Source organism: Lepus europaeus, chromosome 21, assembly GCF_033115175.1.
Source record: "Lepus europaeus isolate LE1 chromosome 21, mLepTim1.pri, whole genome shotgun sequence".
In the NCBI taxonomy this organism is placed as follows: domain Eukaryota; kingdom Metazoa; phylum Chordata; class Mammalia; order Lagomorpha; family Leporidae; genus Lepus; species Lepus europaeus.
This window is the reverse complement of record NC_084847.1, coordinates 13,441,770-13,469,536: the sequence shown is the minus strand read 5'-3', so window position 1 is coordinate 13,469,536 and position 27,767 is coordinate 13,441,770. Positions and strand designations below refer to the sequence as shown.

Genomic DNA, 27,767 nt, shown 5'->3' with positions numbered 1-27,767 from the left:
ATAAACAATCCATCATGTGTTCGAGGACAGTATCTCCCAGCTAACTGTGGTCTTGTGGTCCAGTTCTTGTAAGCATTAGAAAGAATAACCAGAGAGAGACATTGTGGGGTGGGAAGTAGGGAGGAGAGAGCACGAGTGAGCGAGCGTGCGCACCTGCACCAGCCATCTCTGTAAATGGTGAAGTCAGGGATTTGCTATCAGGAAGCATTTCTGTAAAGCACCCCAAAATGACTTGATGCAAACAGCACATCGAGTGGTGCCAACAGAATAAGCATCATATTGCTTCAAAATTGTTTTTACCTAGTCTTATTAAGGGATTTTACCTTCATGGCGACATCTAATTTATAATGGATATAAACCAGGAAATGAGATTTGCACTAAAGCCAATGAAGGAGGAAGGCATTTATTCTCTAAAGCAATAAGACTCCAAATGTCAATTGTCACAGACCACTTGTGAGATATGCTGCAAAGTTTACACACTAACAGTTACTACTACTTGAAAAGTATCTGGCCGGCGCCGCGGCTCAATAGGCTAATCCTCCGCCTTGCGGCGCCGGCACACCGGGTTCTAGTCCCGGTCGGGGCACCGATCCTGTCCCGGTTGCCCTTCTTCCAGGCCAGCTCTCTGCTGTGGCCAGGGAGTGCAGTGGAGGATGGCCCAAGTGCTTGGGCCCTGCACCCCATGGGAGACCAGGAGAAGCACAGCGCGGTGCGCTGGCCGCAGCGCGCCTACCGCGGCGGCCATTGGAGGGTGAACCAACGGCAAAAGGAAGACCTTTCTCTCTGTCTCTCTCTCTCTCACTGTCCACTCTACCTGTCAAAAAAAAAAAGAAAAAAGAAAAGTATCTACTTTTTACAAATAAACTCAGGGTTATCCCTGTTATGTCTCCTACTCACCTGGACTCAGACACTCTTTCGTGAGGGTTAAGAGAGAGACTGAAACTGTGTATACCTCTGGACCTTGTTGTGTATCATTTTATTTGAGAAATACTGCCCAAACTATAAGTTTGTGATTAAAAAATCCATGTGAGAGTCTCAAGGACTTTATTAAATAAAACTCTTAGAAAAATTTAAATTCAAATTTAATAAGAGAGAACTAAACCATCCCACATTAGAAGTATCAACAAGTTGCATTAGTTTTGCAATACTGAAATATTGTTAATATAATTTCTTGGTGAAGCTTCCTTAGCTATAAATCTATAATAACAAATATTAATTATTCATCTATGGGTTCTTTGTTACCAATTTTTAGCCATAAATCAAATTGTCAACTAAACTACCCCTGCAGACTTATAAAATATGAAAATATTTACTGTAAAATTGTACAGTTTTATGTTGCCCAAAAAGAGGCCTGGCTTTTACCCAGATTCTGGGAGGGAATCTTGTAATATCATATCTAATCAGGATACCCTTATTTCCCCCTTTTCTTAAGATTTGTTTAATTATTTGAAAGGCCCAGAGACACAGGGAGATAGAGATAGGTATCTTCCACTTCCTGATTCATTCCCCAAATGCCCACAACAGCTAGGGTGAGGCCAGGCCAATGCCATGAGAAAGGAACTCCATCTGGGCCTCCTACATGAGTGGCAATAACCCAAGGACTTAAGTCACCTTCCACTGCCTCCTAGCTATTATGGAACAGAAGCACAGAATGGCTGGAACTGGAATCCGCACTCCAATATAGAATGTGGGTGTCCCAGAGAAGGCTTAATCCACTGCATTTTCAACATCCACTCCCAGGGTGTCCTTTTTCACCTGGAAGCTTTGGACTACATAGGAAATTCTAACAGGACTTAAAGAAGGACGCTTTGAGTCACATCAAATCAGCTGAGCCTCTAGGAGCTAGAGACTGAGGCCAGCCACATGGACAGTCAACTCTGCAGCAATTCTAACAACTCTGGACACGAAGGCTGGAGTGAGTTTTCCTGGCTGGCAATACTACCAGGAAAGCAGCACTGTCCCCAGTTCTACAGGGACAAGACGACTGGAAGCTCCATATCTGGAACTGTCTAAGGGCTCTGCCCTTTGTGCCTTGACCCGTGGCTGGTTTTAATTTGAATCTTCAGCTGCAGTAAACTGGAGCATGAGTGTATCAGCTTTCACAAAGTTCTAACGAGTCCTTTTGGTGATTCATCCAACTTAAGATTGCTCTTGGGAAGCTACAAACTTCCAGCTAGGGTCAGAAGCAAAGGCGATCTTGAGAACTGCACTTCTCCAGCTCTGCACCTAACATAAAACCATTGAATGTGTTCTAATACAAAATTTAAAGGTTATAAATTTTGTCTTCTAGCAAGCATATTGAAGATTTTGCTTCAGTAGTTTTTTTCCTTTCCAAGAAACCTCAAATACTCTATATCAATATCAATAATTTCAAATCAAATTAACCAGGAGCAAACAAAAGCCAGTAACTCTAAGAGGGCAATACATCAAATTTCAACTTTTGCTTCATGTACACAACCATCTAGAAGTCAGGCTGCTGAAAATTCTGCTCTCCCATGCTGATACTCCTTTTCTGACAACAATGAGCCTTTCAATGATGCTCAAAACTTTAAAGCAAAAAGAACCTAGCCAGGGTTCTTTCTAAAACACAAATCCATCTTTCTGTGTCCCCCTCCTCCCTCTACAACTCACAACCTTAAAATATTCCTGCCTCATGAGAAATAAAAACCTTTGATTTCATTCTCAATAGTTCAGGGGCCAGCGCTGTGGTACAGAGGATAAAGCCATAGCCTGCAGTGTTGGCATCCCATAAGGGTGCTGGTTTGAGTCCTGGCTGCTCTACTTCTGATCCAGCTCACTGCTGATGTCCTGGGAAAGCAGAAGAAGATGGTCCAACTACTTGGGTCCCTGCACCTGTGTGGGAGATCCAGAAGAAGCTCCTGGATCCTGGCTTTGGACTGGCCCAGCTCCGGCTATTGGGGTCATTTGGGGAGTGAAGCGGTAGATTGAAGATCTCTCTCTCTGCATCTGCCTCTTTGTAACTCCGCCTTTCAAATAATTTATTTTTTTTCAAAAGGCAGAACAAAAACTCAGACCCAGTTCTCTTAGTTTTCAATTTCTCAACACTCCATTAGTGCCTGCCAACTTTCTTCCAATAAATCCACAAATTTACATACATCTACACACACAACCTTTCTTCCCATCATCTTTCCATAATGGAGCAAATAAAACCTCCTACCTACAGAATCATCAGGACTCATGACTTTCCCCTATGTTACAGGGTATACCTCGTCTCTCTTACATATGTTGCATAATCTCCTACTTCACTGCTCATCACAGCACCAACATACATTGGGCATTAAGCCTTTCCTTTAAAAAAAAAAAAAACCAAAATCTAGGGGCCAGTGCTGTGGTGTTAGCAGGAAAAACCGCTGTCTGCAGTGCTGGCATCCCAAATGGGCACCAGTGAAGAGTCCCAGGTGCTCCTCTTACTATCCAGCTCCGTGCTAATGGCCTGTGAAAGCAGTGGAGGATGGCCCGAGTGCTTGGGCCCCTGCACCCAGGTGGGAGACCAGGAAGATCCTGGCTACTGGTTTCAGCCTGGCCCAGCCCTGGCGTTGTGGCCATGTGGGGCACTTGCAACTCTGACCTTCAAATAAGTAAATCAATCTTAAAAAAATTAAAAGTAAAAATGAAGAAGAAGAAAACCAAAATATCAACTCCCTTTCTCCTTCTGTAAGTCTAACTGCCTAGACTTTTCGCAGACAAACCTCCTGAAAAATCTATCCTCCTTGTCTCCACTCAATTTTAACCCACTATAACCTGAGTTCCACTCTCATCACATCGTAACTGTTTCTATCAAGGTAAGAATGTCACTCATGGACTTGTGTCTCTAAAATCCCATGAGCCTCTTCGGTGATTCTTTTCCCAACCCAAGTATTCTTTTCCTTTTTCACTGTCTTAAACTAGATTAGAGTTCTTGATTTCTTATTTTAATGACACTCTTGCCAATCTCCTAATCTCCCTTCGACTGCCTCACATCAATCTGGCAAAATCCCAACCTCGAAAGAATCCAACATTTAACTGTCCATCAACAGGCACCACATTCCCAGGTCTTCCAGATCATTCTTCTACTCTCCACATGCACTATTCACCGGGGGGGGGGGGGGGGGGGGGGGTCAATTCTAAACCTTAAATTCCCACCACTAAAAAATAAAAAAGCAAAAGGAAAAGGAAAAACTCCATCAATTCCATGTGTCCTTCCACCAAACAACCCGCCTTTGCTCTCCGCAGTCAAGTAAGAGTTGCTTATAGGGACTGGGGCTGTGGCGCAGGGGGTTAACGCCCTGGTCTGCAGTGCCGGCATCCCATATGGGTGTCGGTTGGGGACCTGGCTGCTCCACTTCCGATCCAGCTCTCTGCTGTGGCCTAGGAGAGTGGTGGAGGATGGTCCAAGTCCTTGGGCCCCTGCACCTCTGTGGGGGACCCGGAGGGAGTTCCTGGCTCCTGGCTTCAGATCAGCACCGCTCCGGCCGTTGCAGCCATTTGGGGAGTGAACCAGCGGTTGAGGGATCTCTCTCTCTCTCTGCCTCTCCTCTGTGTAACTCTGCCTTTCAGATAAATAAATAAGTTTAAAAAAAAAAAAAAAAGAGTTGCCTATACTCCCCAATTCCAGGTATTCACCTTCTAACTCCTCAGCCCACACTGATCCAACTTCTGTCCCATCACTCCTGGCAAAACCCACCTGGACCTCAAGCTTGCTAATCTAAGATTTGTTTCAAGCCTCAATCTACTCGTCCTTTCAGCAGCTTTCACAGGGCTGCTCAGCAGGGTTGATCAGCTTTGTCCCGCAACAAGGTGCCTTGCAGAAGAATGAAACGGGCTGAAGAAAAACGCTCTTTGAAACATCCTTGCAATAAACCCTCACTGCTCAGATCTTCAGAATTCAAAGTAAATGGATTTTTCCCTTTTTAGTCCTACTTTGTAAGACTTCCACCAAATTACTAAAACAGAGATCCTCAAAGCCTGGTGTTAACCCCTCTATTCATCTCACTTATGCTTTTTCCCTCAATCCATGTTGATAGCAATATTTACCAAGCTATATGCCACTCCCATATGTAGGCCTCTATCAGAGATGTCTACTCTTGGTCGGCATTGTGGCACACTGGGTTAAGCAGTGGCCTGCAATGACAGCGTCCCACATGAGTAACAGTTTGAATACTGGCTGTTCCACTTCTGATCCAGCTCCCTGCTAATGTGCCTGAGAAGGTAGCATAAGACAGCCCCCTAAGTGTTTGGATCCCTTCACCCACATGGGAGAACCAGATAGAACTCCAGGCTCCTGGCTTTGACCCTGAACGGCCCCAGCCATTGCAGCCATTTGGGAAGTGAACAAGTGGATGGAAAATATCTCTGTCAGTCTCTAATTCTGCCTTTCAAAAAAAAAAAAAAAATTAAAAAAAAAAAAAAAAGTCTACTCTGCAATCCAAACTTATATACCAAATTGTTTAAAAAATTTTTCAGGGGCAACACACTGCTTGGGATGCATACATCCTATATCAGAGTGCCTGGGTTTGAGTCCTGGGTACAGCTCCCAATTCCAGCTAATACACACTCTGGAAGGTGATGTGTGTGTGTGTGTTGCATATGTCTGTCAAATGAAAGATTAAAATTTTTAAATAAACAAAAAAATATTTCAATGTTCTAATGCCTCAAACACAATAACCAGCTCCTTTCCTCCCTGTCTTCCCATTTTAATAAATGATACCCTCATCTATTTTCTACAAACAGACCTTCTGATCAATCGGACATCATCTCCATCTCATTTCCACTTTGCAATAAAATTCTTGTAAGACAAAATCTGACGTCACTTCTATTGCCCATATCATCTTACATAGCTTGCGTCCCTTTTCAGCTGTGTCCCATTCATTCTAGCCTTTCAGTACCTAGAAAGTATCACCTAGCTCAGTCCCTGCCTGCCTGGAACAGCCTTGTCCTTGCCGCTAGCCAATCCTAGCTTTCCCTTTATCCTTTAAGCCTCAGCTTTCCTTTGGAAGTTTCTGATTCCCCCGAAGCAAGCCAGGAGTTCCAGCTCTATGTATGCTATAGATCCTAATAGCCTGCCTTAGGTTGTACACTATTGGAAATGTTTATTTAACTATGTTCTGCAGAGAGCCTACCAATTTCACTTATCATTGTACCCATTCCTAGGTGGCATATAAAACTGCTTACTAATTAAAATTACTGCATATTATCATTGAGGTCTTTCTCTGGACTCCAGAATTCAGTCCCCTAACCTAACCAAACACTAGCTCTCACGTAAGATTCAACTTGCAACTCACCTTCTGTTCTATTGAAATCAAAAATATTTTCTTGACCACTTAACTATAAGGGCACAAACTAATAATATCAGTTCAAGACTCCAAAAGGAAAACTAAGACAGTTCCAATCCTCTAAAAACTTGAAATCTAGAAAAAAAAATATTATAAGTTACTTCACGTGGGGCTGGCACCGTGGCTCACTTGGTTAATCCTCCACCTGCAGTGCCGGCATCCCATATGGGCACCGGGTTCTAGTCCTGGTTGCTCCTCTTCCAGTCCAGCTCTCTGCTGTGGCACGGGAGGGCAGTGGAGGATGGCCCGAGTGCTTGGGTCCCTGCACCTGGATGGGAGACCAGGAGGAACCACCTGGCTCCTGGCTTCGGATCGGGGCAGTGCCGGCCTTAGCGGCCATTTAGGGGGTGGACCAATGGAAGGAAGACCTTTCTCTCTGTCTCTAACTCTATCTGTCAAATAAATAAATAATCCAAAAATAATAATAAGTTACTTCATGTAAGTTTTAAGTTCCACTGGGGTATACAAAATGCTCTTTGATTTCAGAAAGAAAAAAAAAAAACTCCTTCAAACTTACAGCACTCAAAGTGTGTCCTATACTAGTTTACTCCTTTTAAGTCACATAGTTTCATTTACTCACTTTTGAGATGTTACTGTTGAAGGTAGAGGAACACTATCTTAGACTACACATCTTGTAGTAGGGAAAAGAAAACAACACAGTTGTCACTGTATGGAGGAGAGGAGGGGAAAGGACTAGAAAATGATGATGTCTCAAAATCAATTAAGATTGCTTAATTTAAGTAAGTTTTACCTTTTTGTTTTTAAGGACATATTTATGGAAAGCAGAATGAGAGAGAGACAGGGAGAGACAGGAAGAGAAGAGAGAGAGATCTTCTGTCTCCTGGTTGCCTCCCCAAAAAACTGCAATGAATGTGGAGGAGCTGAACCAAAAACAAGGCCCTGGAACTCCATCCATATCTCCCACATGGGTGGAAGGGTCCTTGGGCCACGTTCAGCTACATTTCTGAGGCACATTAACAGGGAGATGGATCAGAAACACAACAGCTGGGACTCGAACTGCATTCAAATATCAGATTCCAGAATTGCAAGCAGCAGCTTAACCTGTCGCAACATGTTGGCCCCAGCAGTTTTATCTCTTAAGTTAAAACTAACTTAAATTAAAACTAACTTAAGTTTATCTCTTAAGTTCAAAACTAGGGGCCGCTGCTATAGTGCAGTAAGTTAAACTGTGGCCTGCAGCGCCAGCATCCCATATGGGCACTAGAGTTCCAGTTAGTCCACTTCTGATCTAGCTCCCTGCTAATGCACCTGGGAAAGCAACAGAAGATGGCCCAAGTCTCTGGACCCCTGGATACAAGTGGGAGACCAGATGAAGCTCCTGGCTCCTAGCCTTGGCCTGGCCCAGCCAGGTTGCTGCAGTCTAACCAGCTGATGGAAGGTATCTCTCTCTCTTTCTCTGTAACTCTGCCTTTCAAATAAATAAATAAATCTTTTTTTAAAAAAACTTATGTACGGGCCGGCTCCCTGGCCCAGTAGGTTAATCCTGTCTGCAGTGCCGGCATCTCATGTGGGCGCCGGGTTCTAGTCTCAGCTGTTCCTCTTCCAATCCAGCTCTCTGCTATGGCCTGGGAAATCAGAAGATGCCCCAAGTCCTTGGGCCCCTGCACCCACATGGGAGACAGAGAAGAAGCACCTGGCTCCTGGCTTCGGATCGGCAGAGCTCCAGCCATTTCTGCCATTTAGGGAGTGAGCCAACAGAAGGAAGACCTTTCTCTCTGTCTCTCCCTCTCACTGTCTGTAACTCTACTTCTCAAATAAAAAAAAAAAAAAAAACTTTTATAACTAAAATTTAGCATACTCATATAATCTTAAGAGTTACTTTTGGCTGGCACCGTGGCTTAACAGGCTAATCCTCTGCCTTGCGGCGCCGGCACACCGGGTTCTAGTCCCGGTTGGGGTGCCAGATTCTATCCCGGTTGCCCCTCTTCCAGGCCAGCTCTCTGCTATGGCCCAGGAAGGCAGTGGAGGATGGCCCAAGTCCTTGGGCCCTGCACCTGCATGGGAGACCAGGAGAAGCACCTGGCTCCTGGCTTTGGATCAGCACAATGCGCCGGCTGCAGCAGCCATTGGAGGGTGAACCAACGGCAAAAAGGAAGACCTTTCTCTCTCTCACTATCCACTCTGCCTGTCAAAAAAAAGAGTTACTTTTAACACAAAGAAGCCAGAAATAGAAAGGGCAAGTCTCATCAATATACTTCAATGCATCCTGAATTGAGGGAACAAACCAGCACACAGAAGATCCTTCTCTGTCTCTTCCTCTTTCTCTGCTGCTCTTTCAAGTAAATAAATATTTAAAAAAAAAAAAAAAGAAAAGAAAGAAAGGAGAGAAAGGGTAAAAAGACCAACTATTACCCAGGGCTAGAAGCAGAAACTGACTACAAAGGTGCACAAGAAGTTTGGGGGGAAAGAGTCCAGTTCGGTCGTAGTGGTGATAGTGGTTATACTACTGTATGCCTTTGTCAAAACTGAAAAACTATATAGCATGTAAATTAGAACTCAATAAGCCAGACTTTATAAAAGTAAACACATGTCTAGAGTAAAGGTATAGAAGATTTAATTTATTTTTAATAATTCAGTACTTCATGTCATCTATTACCTATCACATTTAGCCATTCTAAAAGGAGAAGCAAAAATACACCTTGGGCCCTGCACCCGCATGGGAGACCAGGAGAAGCACTTGGCTCCTGGCTTCGGATCAGCGTGGTGTGCCGGGCCGCAGCGCGCCGGCCTCAGCGGCCATTGGGGGGTGAACCAACGGGAAAAAAGGAAGATCTTTCTCTCTGTCTGTCTCACTGTCCACTCTATCAAAAATAAATAAATAAATAAATAAATAAATACAGCTGTTGGTATCTAAATCAATTAGATATAAGAACCAGAACTTAAAGCTAAAAAGGTTTAGCCTAGCCAAGATACAGAAAGACATTTGTCACTAAATTGTCACTAATAGTAAAATGTACTAAATTTCTAGCACAATAATTTTACTTTTTAAATGCCTTAGATAGGTCATGCAGATTTTCTTTTATCTACTAGGAGTTCTTAATATTTATTGCCTATTTGTTTTGATGGCTTCAAGAACTGTGGCTAAATTCTCATTGACTGACCACTGAGAAGACACAAAAAAAAGACACAGAGCAAAAGCACTACATTGGTAAAATTAGAAAAATCACTGGCTGAGACACATGACATCTACCACTAATTTAAGATTCTGTCACTCAACTGCATGAATTTGTATCTTAACAGGTATTGAGAATATTGCTTGTTATAAAATATGCTATGTTTTTCATTTCCAATGCAAATGTGATTTTGGTGTTCCTATAACAAACAGTGTTGTACATGCTAATTTTTTTTTTTTTTTAGCTAAAGGCACTGCATTAACTTGGCTTTGGCCTTTATTTTTACCCCAAGCTAACTCAGTCTTAAAAAGAAACCCTACTTCAGATGCCATTTGTATTGCTTATCTTACCCTTTTGTAAGCAACTCCTTGAAGTACTCTAAAAACAATCTATTTGGCTTGAGAAATTGCCAAGACTCAAAGGAAATCTTACTCCATGACCTCCCTACTAGAGGCAAGACAAAAAAGACTGAAAATCTCAAATAAATACACCCTGCAAGCCCCCAAGGCTCTCCAGTTAAATGCCAAGCAACCCATTAGGACAGAGAAGATTCAGAATCCTAAGTGTTATTCACTGCAGGAATCCCAAAGGCTCTCTAAACCAGACTGGGACTCTGTAATCAAGGAGAAGGCAAAGTAATGTTTTATTAATATAAGTCTACAGCCATCTTTGTAAAAATCCTGAAAATAGGGGTGGGTGCAGTGGGTTAAGGGATCACTTGGAATGGTCTACATCCTATATTGAAATGCTTGGGATCAAGTCCTGTGTCTACCTCTACTTCTGATGATGGTTCAAGTACTCAGGTCCTTGCCACCCATGTAGGAGATGAGAATTAAGCTCCAGGCTTCTCTCCTCAGACTGTCCTAACCCTGGCTGTTGCAGGTTTTTGGAGAGTGAGCCAGTAGATGGAAGATCTCTGTTTGCCTTTGAAATAAAATAAGCTTAAAAAATTTGAAGGAAATAAAAATTCTAATTACCCCAATTACTACACATCATACACATGTATAGAATTATCACAGTGTACTCCATAAATAGATATGATTATTATGTGTCAACTAAAAAAAAAAAAATGTTAAGAGGCAGGCATCTGGCCCAACAGTTAAGATGCCACATAGGGGGCCAGAGCTGTGGCTAGTGGGTAAAGCCACCGCTTGCAGTGCCGACATCCCATAGGGGCGCCGGATTGAGTCCTGGCTGCTCCACTTCCAATGCAGCTCTCTGCTATGGCCTGGGAAAGCAGTGGAAGATGGTCCAAGTCCCTGGACCCGGAAGAAGATCCTGGCTCCTGATCAGCGTAGCTCCGGTCGTTGCAGCCAATTGGGAAGTGAACCAGCAGATGGAAGACCTCTCTCTGTAACTCTGTCTTTCAAATAAATAAAAATAAACCTTTAAAAATAAATAAATAGGAGGCCAGTGCTGTGGCTCACTTGGTTAATCCTCACCCTGCAGCCCCGGCATCCCATATGGGCGCTGGGTTCTAGTCCCAGCTGCTCCTCTTCCAGTCCAGCTCTCTGCTGTGGCCGGGGAGGGCAGTGGAGGATGGCCTGAGTGCTTGGGTCCCTGCACCCGCATGGGAGACCAGGAAGGTGTACCTGGCTCCTGGCTTCGGATCGGCACAACTTGGCCATGGCGGCCATTAGGGGAGTGAACCAATGGAAGGAAGATCTTTCTCTCTCTCTCTCTCTCACTGTCTATAACTCTACCTGTCAAATAAAAATAAAATAAAAAATAAAATTTCTTTATTTTAAATCTTAAAAAGCACTGTGGTTTTTTAAAAATACAGTATGCTGGGCTGGCGCCGTGGCTTAACAGGCTAATCCTCCGCCTTGCGGCGCCCGGTTGCCCCTCTTCCAGGCCAGCTCTCTGCTATGGCCCGGGAAGGCAGTGGAGGATGGCCCAAGTGCTTGGGCCCTGCACCCACATGGGAGACCAGGAGAAGCGCCTGGCTCCTGGCTTCGGATCAGCACAATACGCTGGCCACAGCAGCCATTGGAGGGTGAACCAACGGCAAAAAGGAAGACCTTTCTCTCTGTCTCTCTCTCTCTCACTATCCACTCTGTCAAAAAAAATAATAATAATAAAAAATTTAAAAAAATAATATGCTGGAGTTTTTTTTTTTTTTAAAACAGATAAGACTGGTCAACAAAAATGATGTGCTCTCCTAAATATCACTTACAACACACTAAGAAAAGCAAATATTGGGGCTGGTGTTGTGGCACAGAGGGTAAAGCCGCCATCTGCAGTACCAGCATCCCATATGGGCGCCAATTCGAGTCCCTGCTGCTCCACTTCTGATCCAGCTCTCTGCTATGGCCTGGGAAAGCAGTAGAAGATGGTCCAAGTGTTTGGGCCCCTGCACCACGTGGGAGACCCAGAAGAAACTCCTGGCTTCAGATTGGCCCAGCTCCAGCCGTTGTAGCCAACTGGAGAGTGAACCAGTAGATCAAAGACCTCTTCCACCCTCCCTCTCTCTCTCTGCCTCTCCTCTCTCTTTCTGTAACTCTTTCAAATAAATAAATAAATCTTTATTTAAAAAAAAAAAAAGAAAAGCAAACATTATGTAAATAGGACATAGGCACTTTGAAAGAAAACTGCTAGCAAGTTAGGCATTACTACTCTAATACGGGATGGTATATCTACAAATGCTGGGCACAGTTAAGTTTCTGGCACCAAAAGAGCAATATTCTAGCATGCCAACTACCATGTACCCCTTGACATGTAACGCATACATACTAAGCATAATGGCAAACATGGTAAAGGTACTTACTGAATTTCATATTCCATACTACTGCTTCTCAACAAGGGGAAGACATTACCAGAAATTCTCCCAAAAAAATACAAATCAGAGAGCAATCTAAAACACCTTAGTTCTAGTTCTAATTTTACCAACACAATCACAGTAACACAAAAAGTAGTTTTGTTTCTTATTTTTTAATGGGCCCTGATTCTTTTCAACATTCCCAATAAATCCTACAGGACACATACTCTTAGGTGGCCTGGGGTAGGAAACAGGTTTAGAACCACAATAAGACATCAAATTGGTAAAGAAACATGTTACTATAATCACAGGTAAAACATGTATGGCACACTCTCCTACTCAAGCACTAGGACTTCTTTTTTGAGGATGATCCTGAAATAACCATTTCCTACTGCTTAAAAAGAAATAAAAAGGTCTCAGATAAATTTCAAATGGGAAGATGTTGTATACAATAGCTAGTTGGGAAAGGAAGATACTTTCCAAATAATCACAGTTACCCTATTTGTAAGAAATTTTATTAAATGAAGGCAATTTTTGATAGCTACTGAAACCTGATAGTAAGCAGCAATCAAGGGCCAAGAAATGGTGCCCCCACTGTGCTCAGTAGCAGCAGCCTTCAGTTTAAGAAAGCTATAAAACAGCTCAAAATCATCACCTGAGCCACTTTAAACCCACAATGTCTACACAGACCCTATCTTTTTCTTTTGTTACATTTTACAGTAAACACTCCTTAATCAGATTGGTTTAAGTGATTTAAAATAAGTGACTTTTACAATTCCCTTTACAACAAGAGAAAAATCAATGTTTCTAGATATGAAGTTCCTTAAAAAAACACCATTTACTCATTTTCAGTAAACTAAGTAGTGCACTTTAAAATAGTACAGAATCTCAGGAAAGCTTAAAACAGTTTATACACTCATACAATGATACAAAATTTCATTAAATCTCATATTTGCTCAGAAGATATATGTGATTCTTTCTTCCCCCAATAATTAAAACACGGCAGAGTATAACCTTTCCATGACTCTGGCATTCTTCCTGTGTCCTTAAAAGAAATTAAAATATGTGTGTATGCACACATGCCATGTTCACACACACAAGGATAGAGACAAAAAAGCAATCTGACATTCAACTGATGTTTTTAAAAGTAGCTTAAATTCCAACTGTTTAATAAAAATTGAGCAAGGTACAAGCTGTCTTCTAATTACCCTTTCTCTATTTAATTCTATTTGTACCTGCTCTCCAATATATGAAAATAATCATAACGATTACATTACTTTCACTGGATTCTTATCAACCGGTAGCTAGTATGAATAATAAATAATAATGAATATCTACCCGGAAATTCCTCATTAGTCAACGGAAAACAGACGTCTAGCTAATGAAAGTGCATTATAAAATGTAGGAAGAGATCTACTATATCACAGAGAAATTAATTCTATACCTATCAATATTTTTAATTTTTTTAAAGATTTATTTTATTTATTTGAAAGACAGAGTGACAGAGAGGTCTTCTATCCACTGGTTCACTCCCCAGATGGCCACAATGGCCAGAGCTGAGCCTATCTGAAGCCAGAAGCTTCCTCTCGATCTCCTAAATGGGCGCAGGGGACCCAAGCACTTACCTGGGCCATCCTCCGCTGCTTTCCCAAGTGCATCAGCAGGGAGCGGGATCAGAAATTGAGCAGCCAGGACTCGAACCAGCGCCCATATGGATTGCCAGTGCCACAGGCCAGGGCTTTAATGCGCTGCATCACAGCGCCAGCCCCTTATTTATTTATTTGAGAGAGAGCGATAGCTGAGCCATCACTGCTGTCTCCTAGAGTCCACATAGGAAGAGGCTGGAATCAGGAGCCAAGACAGGCATCAAACCCAGGCACTCTGTGGGACATGAGCACCGTAAGCAGTTACTTAACTGCTAAGCCTGTTAAAAACGTCTGCCACTCATCAATATTGTTTTAAAATATAAAAAGTATCTTAAATGTCATGTCATACTTACTAGAAATTTAACAATTACATAAGCTTCCATTCCTCTAAAGGATTTTTTTTTTTACAAGCAGAGTTAGACAGTGAGAGAGAGAGACAGAGAGTTATAGACAGTGAGAGAGAGACAGAGAGAAAGGTATTCCTTCCGTTGGTTCACTCCCCTAATGGCTGCCATAGCCAGCGGTAGGCCGATCCAAAGCCAGGAGCCGGGTACTTCCTCTCGGTCTCCCATGCGGGTGCAGGGACCCAACAACTTGGGCCATCCTCCACTGCCTTCCCAGGCCACAGCAGAGAGTTGGACTGGAAGAGGGGCAACCGGGACAGAATCCAAAGCCCCAACCGGGACTAGAACCTGGGGTGCCGGCGCTGCAGGAGGAGGATTAGCCTAGTGAGCCACGGCGCCGGCCTCCTCGAAAGGATTTGACACAAATTTTATGAAACTTTTGGTTAAGTTATAACACAAACACACATACACACAAAGAGAAAACTGAAATTCAAATTAGAATGTATATGTGTATCTATGTGTGTGATATGTATAGCAACCTTTCAATAGTTTGAGGAAAAAGATAAAACAGGAAGGTCCTTGAAGATTCCAAATCTGATAGAGACAGGGCAAAACAAAGAGCATTTTTTAAATCAAGTAATTTCCAGGGACCTGGGTTGTGGCCACTGCTTTTGATGCTGGCATCTCACAAAGTTCCAGCTCCAGTCCCAGCTGCTCCACTTCTAACCCAGCTCCATTAATGTATTTGGGAAGGCAGCGGAAGATGATCCAAGTGCTTGGGCCCCTGCCACCCAGGTGGGAGACCAGGATGGAGTTCCTGGCTCCTGGCTTTGGCCTGGCACAGACCTGACTGCTGTGGTCAGTTGGGGACTGAACCAGAAGATGAAAGATCTCTTGCTCTTCTTTTTCCAGCCCATTCTCCCTATTACTTTTTGAAATAAATATTTTTTAAAAATTTGAAAATAGGGGCCAGCGCTGTGGCACAGACTCTCCTCTCTCTGTGTAACTCTGACTTTCAAATAAATTTAAAAAAAATTTTTTTAAACTTGAAAATAATAAAAGTAATTTCTCATACTTTAACTCATATAACCTTATATCTTCAGAAGGCAAGAATTCCCTCCTCAGAGAGACAGCTGGTAGTGGCCAGTACCAAAGACCCTTGTAGAGGCCGGTGCTGTAGCGCAGCAGGTTAACACCCTGGCCTGAAGTGCCGGCATCCCATATGGAAGCCGGTTCTAGTCCTGGCTGCTGCTCTTCCAATCCAGCTCTCTGCTATGGCCTGGGAAAGCAGTAGAAGATGACCCAAGTGCTTGGGGCCCTGCACCCACATGGGAGACCTGGAAGAAGCTCCTGGCTCCTGACTTGGGATTGGCTCAGCTCTGTTAGTTGCAGCCATCTGAGGAGTGAACCAGCGGATGAAGACCTCTCTGCCTCTACCTCTCTCTATAACTCTTTCAAATAAATAAAATAAATCTTAAAAAAAAAAAAAGACCCATGTCTTCCCTTCCTTAGTTCACTGCTACTCTCTTGACACCAAATTCTAAGATAAATATTTGTGAAGCATCAATACCAAAAAAGACATGCATTCTTACATATAAAAAACCTGATAAAGGGGCTGGCGCCATGGCACAGCGGGTTAAAGCCCTGGCCTGAAGTGCTGGCATCCCATATGGGTGCCGGTTCTAGTCCCAGCAGTTCCTCTTCAGATCCAGTTCTCTGCTATGGGCTGGGAAAGCAGAAGACGGCCCAAGTCCTTGGGCCCCTGCGCCCACGTGGGAGACCCAGAAGAAGATCCTGGCTCCTGGCTTCGGGTCAGTACAGCTCCAGCCATTGGGCCACCTGGGGAGTGAACCAGCGGATGGAAGACCTATCTGTCTCTACCTCTTTCTGTAACTCTGTCTTTCAAATAAATAAATCTTAAAAAAATGAACTGATACAGCAATCTAAAACATCTTGGGTTTTTTTTTAATTAATTTGTTTGAAAGGCAGAGTTAGAGAGAGAGAAGTCTTCCATCCACTGGTTCACTCCCCAAGTGGCTGCAATGGCTAGAGCTGAGCTAATCCAAAGCCAGTAGCCAGGAGCTTCTTCCAGATCCCTGACGTGGGTGCAGGGGCCCAAGGACTTGGGCCATCTTCTACTGCTTTCCCAGGCCATGGCAGACAGCTGGATCGGAAGTGGAGCGGCTGGGACTAGAACCAGTGCCCATATGGGACGCTGGAGCTGCAGCCGGAGGCTTAGCCTATTCAGAGGCCGGTTTCTGTCACGATAGCTGCTTGCCCAATGCCCTGGCTCCTCATATCGGAAACAGGTGCTGTCTGGGGTGCACTGGCCTTGTTAGGTCTCCTTGACGGCAGATCACCGTGCAAAGCACCCATTGATTGGCCTGTTGCCTATCCTTATATTGCTCCTGCTGCAAGCTTGCTCCTCGTTCTCCTGGTCTCTAATAAAGTAGACCATGGAGGCAGCCTCTATGTACCGGCAACATCTTGGTTTTAGTTCTAACATCAACAATGCTAAGACAGCAACTGCATTTTTAAGTAGGCTGAGTGGGAAATAATGGTGCGTATTGGTCAAAGGAACAAAGTCTCAGAAAAAGAATAGTTTCAGGCACTGTGGCATAGTAGGCTAAGCCTCCACCTGCAGCGCCAGCATCCTATATGGGCAGTTCATATCCCAGCTGTCCCTCTTCCAATCTAGCTCTTTGCTTATGGCCTGGGGAAGCAGTGTTATATAGCCCAAGTGTTTGGGCCCCTACACCTGTGTGGGAAACCCAGAAGAAGCTCCTGGCTTTGGATCAGATCAGCTCTGACAGTTGAAGCCATCTGAGAAGTGAACCAGTGGATGGAAGACCTGTCTCTAACTCTACCTCTTAAAAAAAAATCTTAAAAAAATTTTGCCATCTAAGGCATAGTGGAGTGAATACGGATAATAATAATATATTTTGCAAATAACAGAGTAATCTCAAATGTCTCACAACAAAAATACTAAGGTGGGGGCTGCCTGTGATGCCCACATCCCCTATGGTCGAAGGTTCAAGTCTTGGCTGCTCCCCTTCTGATCCAGCTCCCTGCTATTGTGCTTTCCATACTGTATATGTGTGTTAAAGCATCACATTATTCTCTATAAATGTTACAATTGTCAGTTAAAATATTAATTTTAAAAAGTGGGAAGAACAATAATCATGCGATTTTTACATCCTCAACAAGATTATAAAAATCGAAGAATACTAGTATTATAGTAATTATAAATAAGAAGCTGTTTTAAATAAAAGGATTCCTCTACAAAACTTTGTTTATAGTCAGTGAACCGATTACCCTGCACACATTTACTATTTTAAGATTTTTATTATTTGAGAGAAAGCTACACAGAGAAGGAGAGACACAGAGAGACATCTTCCACCTGCTGGTTTACTCCCCAAATGGCCGCAACGGCTAGAGCCAAGCCAATCCAAAGTCACGAGCCAGTAGCCAAGAGCTTCCTCCAGGCCTCCAATGTGAGCGCAGGGGTCCAAGTACCTGAGCCATCTTCCCCTGCTTTCCCAGGCCACAGCAGAGAGCTGGATCAGAAGAGAAGCAGCCACAATCGAACAGGTGCCCACAGGGGATGCTGGTGCCATAGGTGGAGGCTTAGCCCACTACACCACAGCACCAGCCCCACAACCTTTACTATTAAGCGAATTATAAACTTGATTTATAATTTCATTATTTTCAAAAAATAAACAATACCATATACTAAAATGTCATCACTATTTTAAATAATGACAAAATGTATCATTTTAAATAATCAGAATCCTAACTCTAGTGCTTTGGAAACAATACAATCTGTGACTTAAATTAGATTCCTTTAAACCTAACTAATGAATAAATACTGTATCTCATGTTTCACAATCCCACTACCCAGAAATCTGCTATATTTTCATTTTTCTTCACCTTTACCCAAAGGACATAAGAATAGGCAAGAAATGTGATCAATCTTTTTAGAAATGTCCTTCCAATTAAATATATATTAATTCAGTGGTGAATCATTTTTTGATCTGTTCTGATGCGATCAGAAAAGAGTTCTAGAAGATAAACAAAAATGTGTACCAGATAGACTGACATCTTTCTTCATGTTAAGTTTTCTGTCTACATTCTGAAAAATCTCAAAAAGGCAACATAGAATCTGTCCCTAGGGCAACAAATATGAATTCCCAATGTTGAATAAAGTGTTACATTTAGAACATACACACACACACACACACACACGGGAGGCCTTCAAGAGGCTTTAGAGCAAGAGTCATGGGTTACTTCAAATTAAATATTCTAAAATGAAAGTTAAGGTCATCACATTCACATCCTTTAAAATCAGGTTAAATGCTACAGGACAGAATAAACAAAATTTTCAACTAACAAATTTACATGATGGAATACTTTAAATTCAAAGAAAACGTTACCAATGCTAGCAAATGTGGCATAAAACTAAAACATATCACTACATAGTCCAAGATATATTCAGCGGTACAGCTTTCACCTGAACAATAGAAAGGGTATTAATTTACTGGATGTCACCAAAAATAAGACTTAAATTTAGGAACTTAAAATATCTGTAGAGGGTGTGTGTGTGTAGGGAGTGGGCTGTCTGGCCTACAAGTAGGACACCTGCATCACATAATCCCATATAGGAGGCCTGCGTTCATTTCCTGCCTCCAATTCCTGATGCCAGCTTTCTACTAATACAGACCCTAGGAGGCAGCAGCTGTGGCTCAAATAACTGGGTTCTTGTCACCCACGTGGGATACTCAGATTGAGGTCCCAGCTCCCAGCTTTAACAGCTGAGAAGTGAGCCAGTAGGTGGAGGTAAACACCCTCTCACATGCACTCACTCTGCCTTCCTCTCTCATTACTCAGGACACCTACATCCCATATTGGAGTGCCTGGGTTTGGGTCCTGGCTGCACTTCCAATTCCAGCTTCCTGCTAAGGTACACCTTGGAAAGCAGCTGGTAATGGCTCAAGTAGCCGGCTCCCTGTCACCCATGCTGGAGACCAGACTGAATCCCAAACTCCTGGCTTCAGCCTAGCACAGGTCCTGGCTGTTGTGGACATTTGGAGAGTAAACCAGCAGACGCGAGAATTCTCTATGTTTCTTTCAAATAGAAGGAAAATAAATTAAAATTTAAAAAGTAGTGTCTCTATAAATTAAAAGTATAATTTGGGAAGTTCCCTGACAAAGAAAACAATCTATAGTTCTGATACCAGAAACCCCTCTGAAAAAGGTTTCTAAGTAAACACAAGGTCCTAGACATATATGAATAACAGCATGAAGAGCAACACCTTAGAAGGAACAATTTCTAACAGAAATCATTAGCTATACTTATAAATTGGTTGATTCTAGAAAATTTAGGTTTCTTTCCCAAATCAACAGCTATACAGTGGGCAAGAACTGTCCCCTAGCATTCTACTGGAATGCCAAGCCTCAACTCAGTGCCTAACCTTTTAGTGATTAGATTGTTTAAATAATGTTTACACAAATGCAACAGATAGGAGTAAGAGAACTTTATTTTAACAAGGTATTTTTCATGATGGATAAAACCTAGGAATCTTTACTATATTATTTCTTCTGTAGAAGACCTGGCCACCTCAGTTTATTAGAACACTGTTCCTTTGAACTTGCTCAATCAGCTTGTTGAAGCTGCTGTCTCAGGCTAACAGAGTTGCTATATAAAAGGAATAGTTCCCCCTCAAAATATCTCCCACAGTAGCAGAGTTGTAAAGTCTGGAGTTAACTCCAAATACAGAAACAAACTTGCAGAATCCTACTTTCACATACATCCAGCCTTCTGAATCAACGCATTCTGCAACCTCAGACTGAACCAACCACAGAGCAAAAATACTCATTACAAAAACTGCACCTGGACCGAACTTGTACAGACTTTTGGGGTCCGTCATTATTCTCTCAACAATACAACTACTTGCATAGTGTTTACACTGTTCTAGAAATTACAACACAGAGATTATTTAAAGTACACGGGAGGAAGCATGTAAGTTATATATATATCATTTTATATAAAGGACTTGAAAATCCACAAATTTTGGACTCCTGGGGGGGGGGTTCCTAGAAGCAACCCCTATGGATAAGGACACAATATTTACTTGAGAAAAGCCACTCAAATACGGTGTACACGATTTAATGACTATCTATTAGGGAAGACAACAATACAACAGTAAAAAAACTAAACAAGATCCACATACATATGAAGGTTATGTTTTATGGGGAAGACTGAGCGAAATGTCTAATAGTCAGACAATGAAGAAAATCCAAGGAGAGGTGTTAAAGAACAAGGCTGTTTCTCGCGCTGAGGAAGTAACATTTAGGCTGAGACAGCATGGCAGCAGCCAAGTCAGTACTCTGGGAGCAGCTCCAGCCACCACTATGCTACAAGAACAGCACATGCAAAGGCCCTATAGCAGGAATGCGCCTGGGGAGCGCCTCAAGGCAAGCCAGACAGGGGAGAAAAGTGACTCAGTCTCAGCTTTCAGGCACCTAAATCTACCTGATAACACAGTAAGTACCTGTTCACAACAGACACTGACACTGCGAAATTTGGAAAGGAGGGAAATCACAGAGAGCAGAGATTGTGCAGGGGCCAAAGGAGCAAACTTGAAGATTAGGGCGAGCATGAAAAGCAGACTGAAACCATAGTTGGTAGCAACAAGGCGGAGACAGGCTCCTGGACCTGTAGCTCACAGGAACCAACCTGGTGAGGTAAAGAAGCTCCTTTTATTTAACAGGGCTCAAATGTCTGAAAACGTTAACAGTGGAGAGATCATCCAAACAATTCCCACAGAGATCTTCAGATACCCCAAGTAAGTCAGCAATGTTTATATCAACACAATAAAAATACACTGGGGGGGGGGGAGGGGCAGCGCTGTGGCGTTAACGGGTAAAGCCACATCTCTGCAGTGCTGGTATCCCATATGGACGCAGGTTTGAGTCCCAGCTAATAGCCTGGGAAAGTAGTAGAAGATGGCCCAAGTCCTTGGGACTCTGCACCCGCGTGAGAGACCTGGAAAAAGCTCCAGGCTCCTGGCTTCAGATCCACCCAGCTCCAGCCACTGCAGCCATTTGGGGAGTGAATCAGCAGGTGCAAGACTGCTCTCTCCCTCCTCTCACGCCTCTGGCTCTGCCTCTGCCTATCTTTAATTCTGCCTTTCAAATAAATAAATAAATCTTTTTTAAAAAAAAATACACTGAAGATGATGAAGTTATCTAGAAATTGGTAATAAGTCGTAAGAAAATATTCAAAGATTTCCTTTCTACAAAAGATTTCAAGGCAAGATCAACCCTTGTGTTATCACTTTTTTGTAGAGGGGAAAGTGGCAATCCAACTCTGTGTATCTTGACTAGAGCCACAGTTTCACAGGTGTATACATTTGCTAAAATATACTAAAGACATAAATTTCATTGCAAAGAAGTATCATACTGGAGTTCAAAGGAGAAGTAAGCTTAAAAGGTACATTCAATCAAGTAATACAAGATAGACCAGAATTAGCATTATAAAATTAAACATCTGTGGAAACTCCTTAAGAATTTGAAAGGGAAAGGGGTTGGGGGGGCATTGTGGCACAGTGGGCAAAACCACCTGCAAAGCTGGCAGATCCACTTCCAGTCCAGCGCATGGGAAAGCAGCAGTGGATGGCCCAAATGCTTGGGCCTCTGTACCCACACAGGTGATCAACTGACCAACTCCTTGCTCCTGGCTTCACCCTGGCCCAGTCCTGGCAGTTGGGGCCATTTGGGGAGTTAAGATCTCTGTCTCTTCCTCTCTCTCTCTCTCTCTCTCTCTCTCTCTCTCTCTCTCTGTCTCTCTCTCTCTGTAACTCTTTCAAATAAATAAATCTTAAAAAAAAAAAAAATCTAACAGGCTATACTCTATATTTAAAGGAAAAAATATTGTAACCTGAAATTAAACTACAAATTTCCTGTCATCTTTACTGGCAAGTCTCTACACAAGAAGAGCTAAACTTTATTTCTCGGAAAACTTCAAGAGTTACACCAAATAACAACAATGTGAAAAGACACCAGTCTGTGTGAATCCATAATGGGTAGTCCAGTGGATTTAATCTAGTTGACTGAGACGAAGTAAGTAAGTATCCACTGAATGCCAGGCAATGAAGTTGAACATTCCCAAAAGATACTGAGGACCACACGTATATGACATTTCCTTTAAGAACCACAGCATGAATCAAAGTGTGAGGAGATAAAAGTATCATTTCCATGATCATCCTTAATCAACACCAAATAAGTCAGGGGCTTATGTTTATGGAAATTCCCACATATTGGGTTGAATACTTTTATCTGAACTTAAGTCATGAATTATTAGCAGAACTCAGTACTTAGATCCTTAGCAGTCTCTTGTCTAGACTGTTCCAACTGCTTCCTACTGTGCTTACACACATACACTCCTTCAAGAAGCAACTAGATTTCTTCCCCAACGGTTAAGTCATCACAAATACACTTCAACTGTGGTTCAAGGCCTACAGTGTGGCTCCAATCCAGCTCTTCCAGTTTCCTCTTACTTGTCTTAGTTCTCAAAAGTGCTCCATCCCTAAGCAAACAAAATTCTTACCAAGAGTAATTTGCATTTTGCCTTTTTTTTTTTTCTTTTGAAATTTCCCCCTCCCAATTATTGTCAGAATTGTATAGAGGGGCCAGTGCTGTGGCATAGTAGGTTAAGCCTCCACCTGAGGCACTGGCACCCTATCTGGGCACCAGTTCAAGTCCTGGCTGCTCTACTTCCAATCCAGCTCCCAGCTAATGGCCTGGGAAAGCAGTGGAAAATGGCCCAAGTGCTTGGGGCTCTGCACCCATGTGGGAGACCCATAAGAAGCTCCTGGCTCTTAGCTTTGGATCAGCCCAGCTCCGGCTATTGCAGCCATTTGGGAAGTGAACCAATGGATGCAAGAGCATCTCTCTCCCTCTCAAATAAAAAAAAAAAAAAAAAAAAGAATTGTAAAGAGAAAGCACTCATTGCCACCTACTTGACTGATAGTTTTCCCTCTTCTGACTCTCAATGTTAACTCTATAATCACATTATATAAAGCAGACCAAGAATTACATTACAATACCCCAATAACTTTACTATTTACAAAACTCTTTCTTAATCACCCACACTAACCTATAACATTCTTGAAGACAGTGATTCTATGAGTCACAAAAATCCCTAAGGCATTATTAATATTTACTGAATTAGAATATTTATTTTCACAAAAGTATTTCATAATCTGTTATCTAAAAAAAAAAATTCAGCTATACTATCACTTTTAAAAAGAACCAAAATGGGGGAAAAAACGATTCCACTTAAAAGAAAAATTAATATTTTATAACCAAAAAATACCCCCTCCAAATTAAACACTCACATGGAACTGGCAGAAAAACCTCCCTGGTATACCTGGAAATCTGCAGTACAGAACTGGTAATAAATTCTGTAAGATTCCATTTATAGCTATAAAATATGTTAACTCCACTTAATTTTGTCTTTTATGTATTTCACTATAAAGTGTACTTACGGACATCATATTTAATACACACTTACAAAAGGCTCACTAGATAATTTTGCTTTCAAAAATCCTTTCTCATTTCAGACAACTCATACTGGGCTCTTTCAACTTCACAACACTTCCATCTTCTGGTCTGTTACAATGGAGAACAAGCTATCTGTACTTTTGAGAACTCTAAATCTGTCTACATACTACCAAAAATGGTAGCTATTTGTAACATCCTGTTTCATCCATTTAGAAATATAGAACGATCATAAATTGGTTACCATAAAGATATCAAACATCCATTAAATAAATAAAATCTTAAGACTCCCAAATGTAGAAAACATGCTTGCTTTACGTTGACCTGTAGTCTCTCTCTCCTTTTTTCAACTAATCAATCCATATTTGTCTCCAATGTAAAGTTAGTCAATGTCATTTTGGAACTATAAAATGTTTAATATTACACATTTAATCTTAAAACAATCATTCTCAAGGGAGATGGTTAGGTTGCCGCTTTGGGATGCCCACATCCCATATCAGAGTGCCTGGTGAGAGTCCTGCCTCCTCTGTTTAGGATCCAGCGTCCTGCTAATGCACATCCCCAGGCAGCAGGTGACAGCTCACCTTGGGTTCCTGCCACCCATGTGGGACACCTGGATGGGCTCTGGCCTGGCCTCGTCCTGGATATCGTGGGCATCTGGGGAGTGAACCAGCAAATGGAAGATCTCTTTCTCTGCCTTGCAAATAAAATGAAAGTAAAAACAAAAAAAGATTTTTTGATAAAAACATTTTTCTAGCAAAGGTAGGCTAGCTCAGTTGCTACCTGATGCTAGTCCACTCAGCCATCTGGAACACACTTCCTGTCAGTATGTGTGAAGAGTCATGTGTGGCCACCATCAACTCAACAGTCAAGAGCAACCGACAAACACTAAAACTGAGTTACTTTTAAATTTAAATCACACTTTTTTCAAAAATCTAAATCAAGAAAAACAGAACCCCCTTCCAAAAAAATCAAAATGATTCAGATGAACCATAGAGTTTTCCTGCATTCAAAAATGTTTGGAAAAATAAATATACTCCCCTTTAAACAAGCTCCATTCTGTCAGTCAACCAGAGTCTGTCACCTTTCTCAAGAGGAGGAGGGGCAGAAAAACCACCTCAAATCTAGCTTCTGAAAACATCTAAGGGTTTTTTTAATCAACTATTTTTAAAAACTCAACTGTGGCAACCTTGTAAATAAATCAAGTTAAGTTATGGGATATGTCCACACGTCTCTGTTCCCTCTGTTCCTGGAGAAAATCATGTATTTCCAAAATCCTAACAAACTGTTACCCCGTGTAACCAAGCCCATTTTACTGCATCATCTACTCAGGCATTAAATTGTGAAACTTTGTTACAGAGGAGCTTCAAAGCCAGCTTACCTTCTCTTCCCCCTGCCCACAACCCCTACACACACACAATCTCATTGCTAGGAAATAAAGCACCCAGAAAAAAATAAAACCGGTCACATTAATAACCCAAGTACATATGCCACAATTATAGAAGCCATTCTGCTTCATACCTGTCACAATGAAGCCAGGTAGTCCCAGCACACAGATGCAACATCGCTACTCTATTCAGAACCACAAGCATCAGTTTTGTTTTGTTTTGTTTTGTTTTGTTTTCAGAAGCTCTAGGGCTATTTGGGAAATACACTTTAGTTCTTGGAAGAGTTACTAAATTCCCTCTCGCGCTCTCTCACATACACACACACACACAATCACAATACTGTGAAATAATGGGAAACCCAAAGAGCTCTCAAATGTTATGTGGAAGTTCACTTACCACCTAATTCACTAGATGACACAAAATAAAAAATCCTATTTCACACATTTCAATAAAAGTGCAAAACTAAGCATGTCAATCACAGGTAAAAAAAAAAAATACTTAAACCAGTCATGTCAATTACAGAAAGAATGTAAACTGTAACTATAACGCAAACTAGTCAACTGATTTATCTGTAACACTCACAAGCCATTAAGTGCTACAGGACAAGTCCAAGCTATGGTTTTCAATTTTCAATTTTTTACTACTTAACCTCTCAATTCTAGACTCAAGCAGTAACTTTTAAAAAGTCACATACATCAGTTCTCAATAGATATGGCATTTGGAAAGGTATTTTCAACAAAGAGGTGTACCACTCATTAGCCAAATATTTGGATTTTTCCACCCAGGTTTAAAATGTTACATTCGAACATCTTATCAAATTCCTTACTTTCAAATACCGCTGGAATTCCCTATCAGGAAGCCAAAAGACCGGCATGCAACTGTTCCATTTATTTCACCAGTTTCTGGAAATTATAATGCAAGTGTCCTCCGAAGCATTAGGAAGGCTCCATGACATCCCCAAAATATTTACATACATTCAGGGAGTCCTCCTAGGCACTGGTCCAAATGGCCTGTAATATTACCAGCACTTACTCAGGAAGAATAAATAAGTCCCAAATCACACCTGCCCCCGGATCAATCATAAACACAGGAAAATTATTATGTCAACGCCAATAATAATAACTCGACCAGGCCTCAAAGCGCTCCGAGATCAACGCCTCCGTAACAGAGGGAATTGCTCTAGCCTTCCGAGCGGTTCCCTCCCAGGCGTCCAGGTGGGACCTGCTGCTCACCAGAGCACCTGCCCCCACACCCGGGGAAAACTTCATCCCCAGGACCCGATCCCATTCACACTCACGCCGTCCCAGCCCGTGCCTCGCTCACGCCCCGCCCTAAGTCAGAATAAGGCCTTGGTGGGAACTGTTTCATTCTTTTTTTTTTTTTTAGTGTTAACACGTGGGAGTCACAGAGAGAACCCAGTTACGGCGGTCTTCCGCGTGGGGGCTGAAAGGGGCGACGGACCGAGGACGCGAATGTTCACAGGGAGGGTCCTGGACTCGCCGGGCCCCCCAACTCTAACCCCAACGTGGGGACCGGAGGTCGCTGGAGCGCGCCCCTCCTCCGCCAGGCCTCTCGCTCCCCGGGCCGGCGCCCGAGCCCGGCGCCCCGGGGCAGAATCGCAGGGAGGGGGAGGCACCCAGGCCTCGCCGCCCGGCTGCCCTCCTCCCCCGGCTGGGCGGGAGGGGACCCAGGAAGCCGCGCCCGGCTGCCGGGGGGTGGAGGGCCTAGGCCGCGCCTCCCTGCCCCGCAGCCCTAGGCCTCGGCCCGCCCGAGGCGAGGCCCCGGGGGGCGCTCGGCGCCGGGCACCCACCTGGCTTGCCAGTCATTCCAGCTCCGCGGGTACTTGGTGCCGCCGCCGCCGCCGCCGCCGCTGCTCAGCCGAGACCCCGGGGCTCTGCGGCTCATTACCTTCCCCGACACGACATGGCCAAGCGCCGCCGCCCGAAGAAGCGCGAGTCGCCGCCCGAACCGACCGCCGCCGACACTCCGCTCCGGCCCGGGGCTGAGGAGGAAGCCGAGCAGCAGCGGGAGGAGGCGGCGGAGGGCGGGGGAGGAGGACGGCCGTTCCGGGTTCCGCCTGAGCCCGCAGCGCAGGACGGCCGGGAGGCGGGAGCGCGGCGCCGAGGGGGAGGCGGAGGAAGGGGAGGCGACGTCTCTCCCAGGGCCGTGCGCGGCCCGCGACGCCGGGGCCCAGGAGGACGAGGACGGCGAAGAGGAGGCGGTGGCGGCGACTCCTCACGCTCACACGGCCACGGCTTCCCCGCCTCCCGGCTCCGCCCGCCGCGCCGCCGCTGCCGCACGGCATGCTGGGAGCGAGGGGCGGTGCCGGCGCCGGCCGGGCCTGGGGGAGAGGGGCGGTGCTTGGGCGGAGGGGGCGGGGCCCGTGGTCGAGGGGGCGGGGCCCCGAGGGGCCGCCCCCCGCCTTAGTCCGGGCGGCGCCGCGGGGGCTCACGGGAGAGGGGCTCTCCACCCCCGCCGCCTACACACCCTCCCCTAACGCTCCCCCCGGAAGGCACCCGAGTCCGGAGGGCCTGGCGGTCAGGTGCAAACTGACGTCCAATGGAGGACCTGCGGTGAGGGGCGCTACAGCCCTTGTGGCTGCGC

At 43.8% G+C, this 27,767-nt stretch overlaps 1 protein-coding gene across 4 annotated transcripts in view; it reads right to left on the bottom strand.

The window, feature by feature from the left end:
* Positions 1–27,171, bottom strand: part of SMG1 (SMG1 nonsense mediated mRNA decay associated PI3K related kinase) — a 116,421-nt gene extending 89,250 nt beyond the window's left edge. Inside the window, exon 1 of one of the 4 annotated variants that reach the window (XM_062179965.1) lies at positions 26,974–27,171. In XM_062179965.1, coding sequence (XP_062035949.1) covers positions 26,974–27,068 — 95 coding nt within the window. In that variant the 5' untranslated portion in view covers positions 27,069–27,171. Of the gene's footprint in view, positions 1–24,359; positions 24,466–26,973 lie in introns of those variants that run through there. The other 3 variants (XM_062179964.1, XM_062179966.1, XM_062179967.1) reach the window with 3 other exon arrangements.
* Between the last annotated feature and the right edge of the window lie 596 nt (positions 27,172–27,767).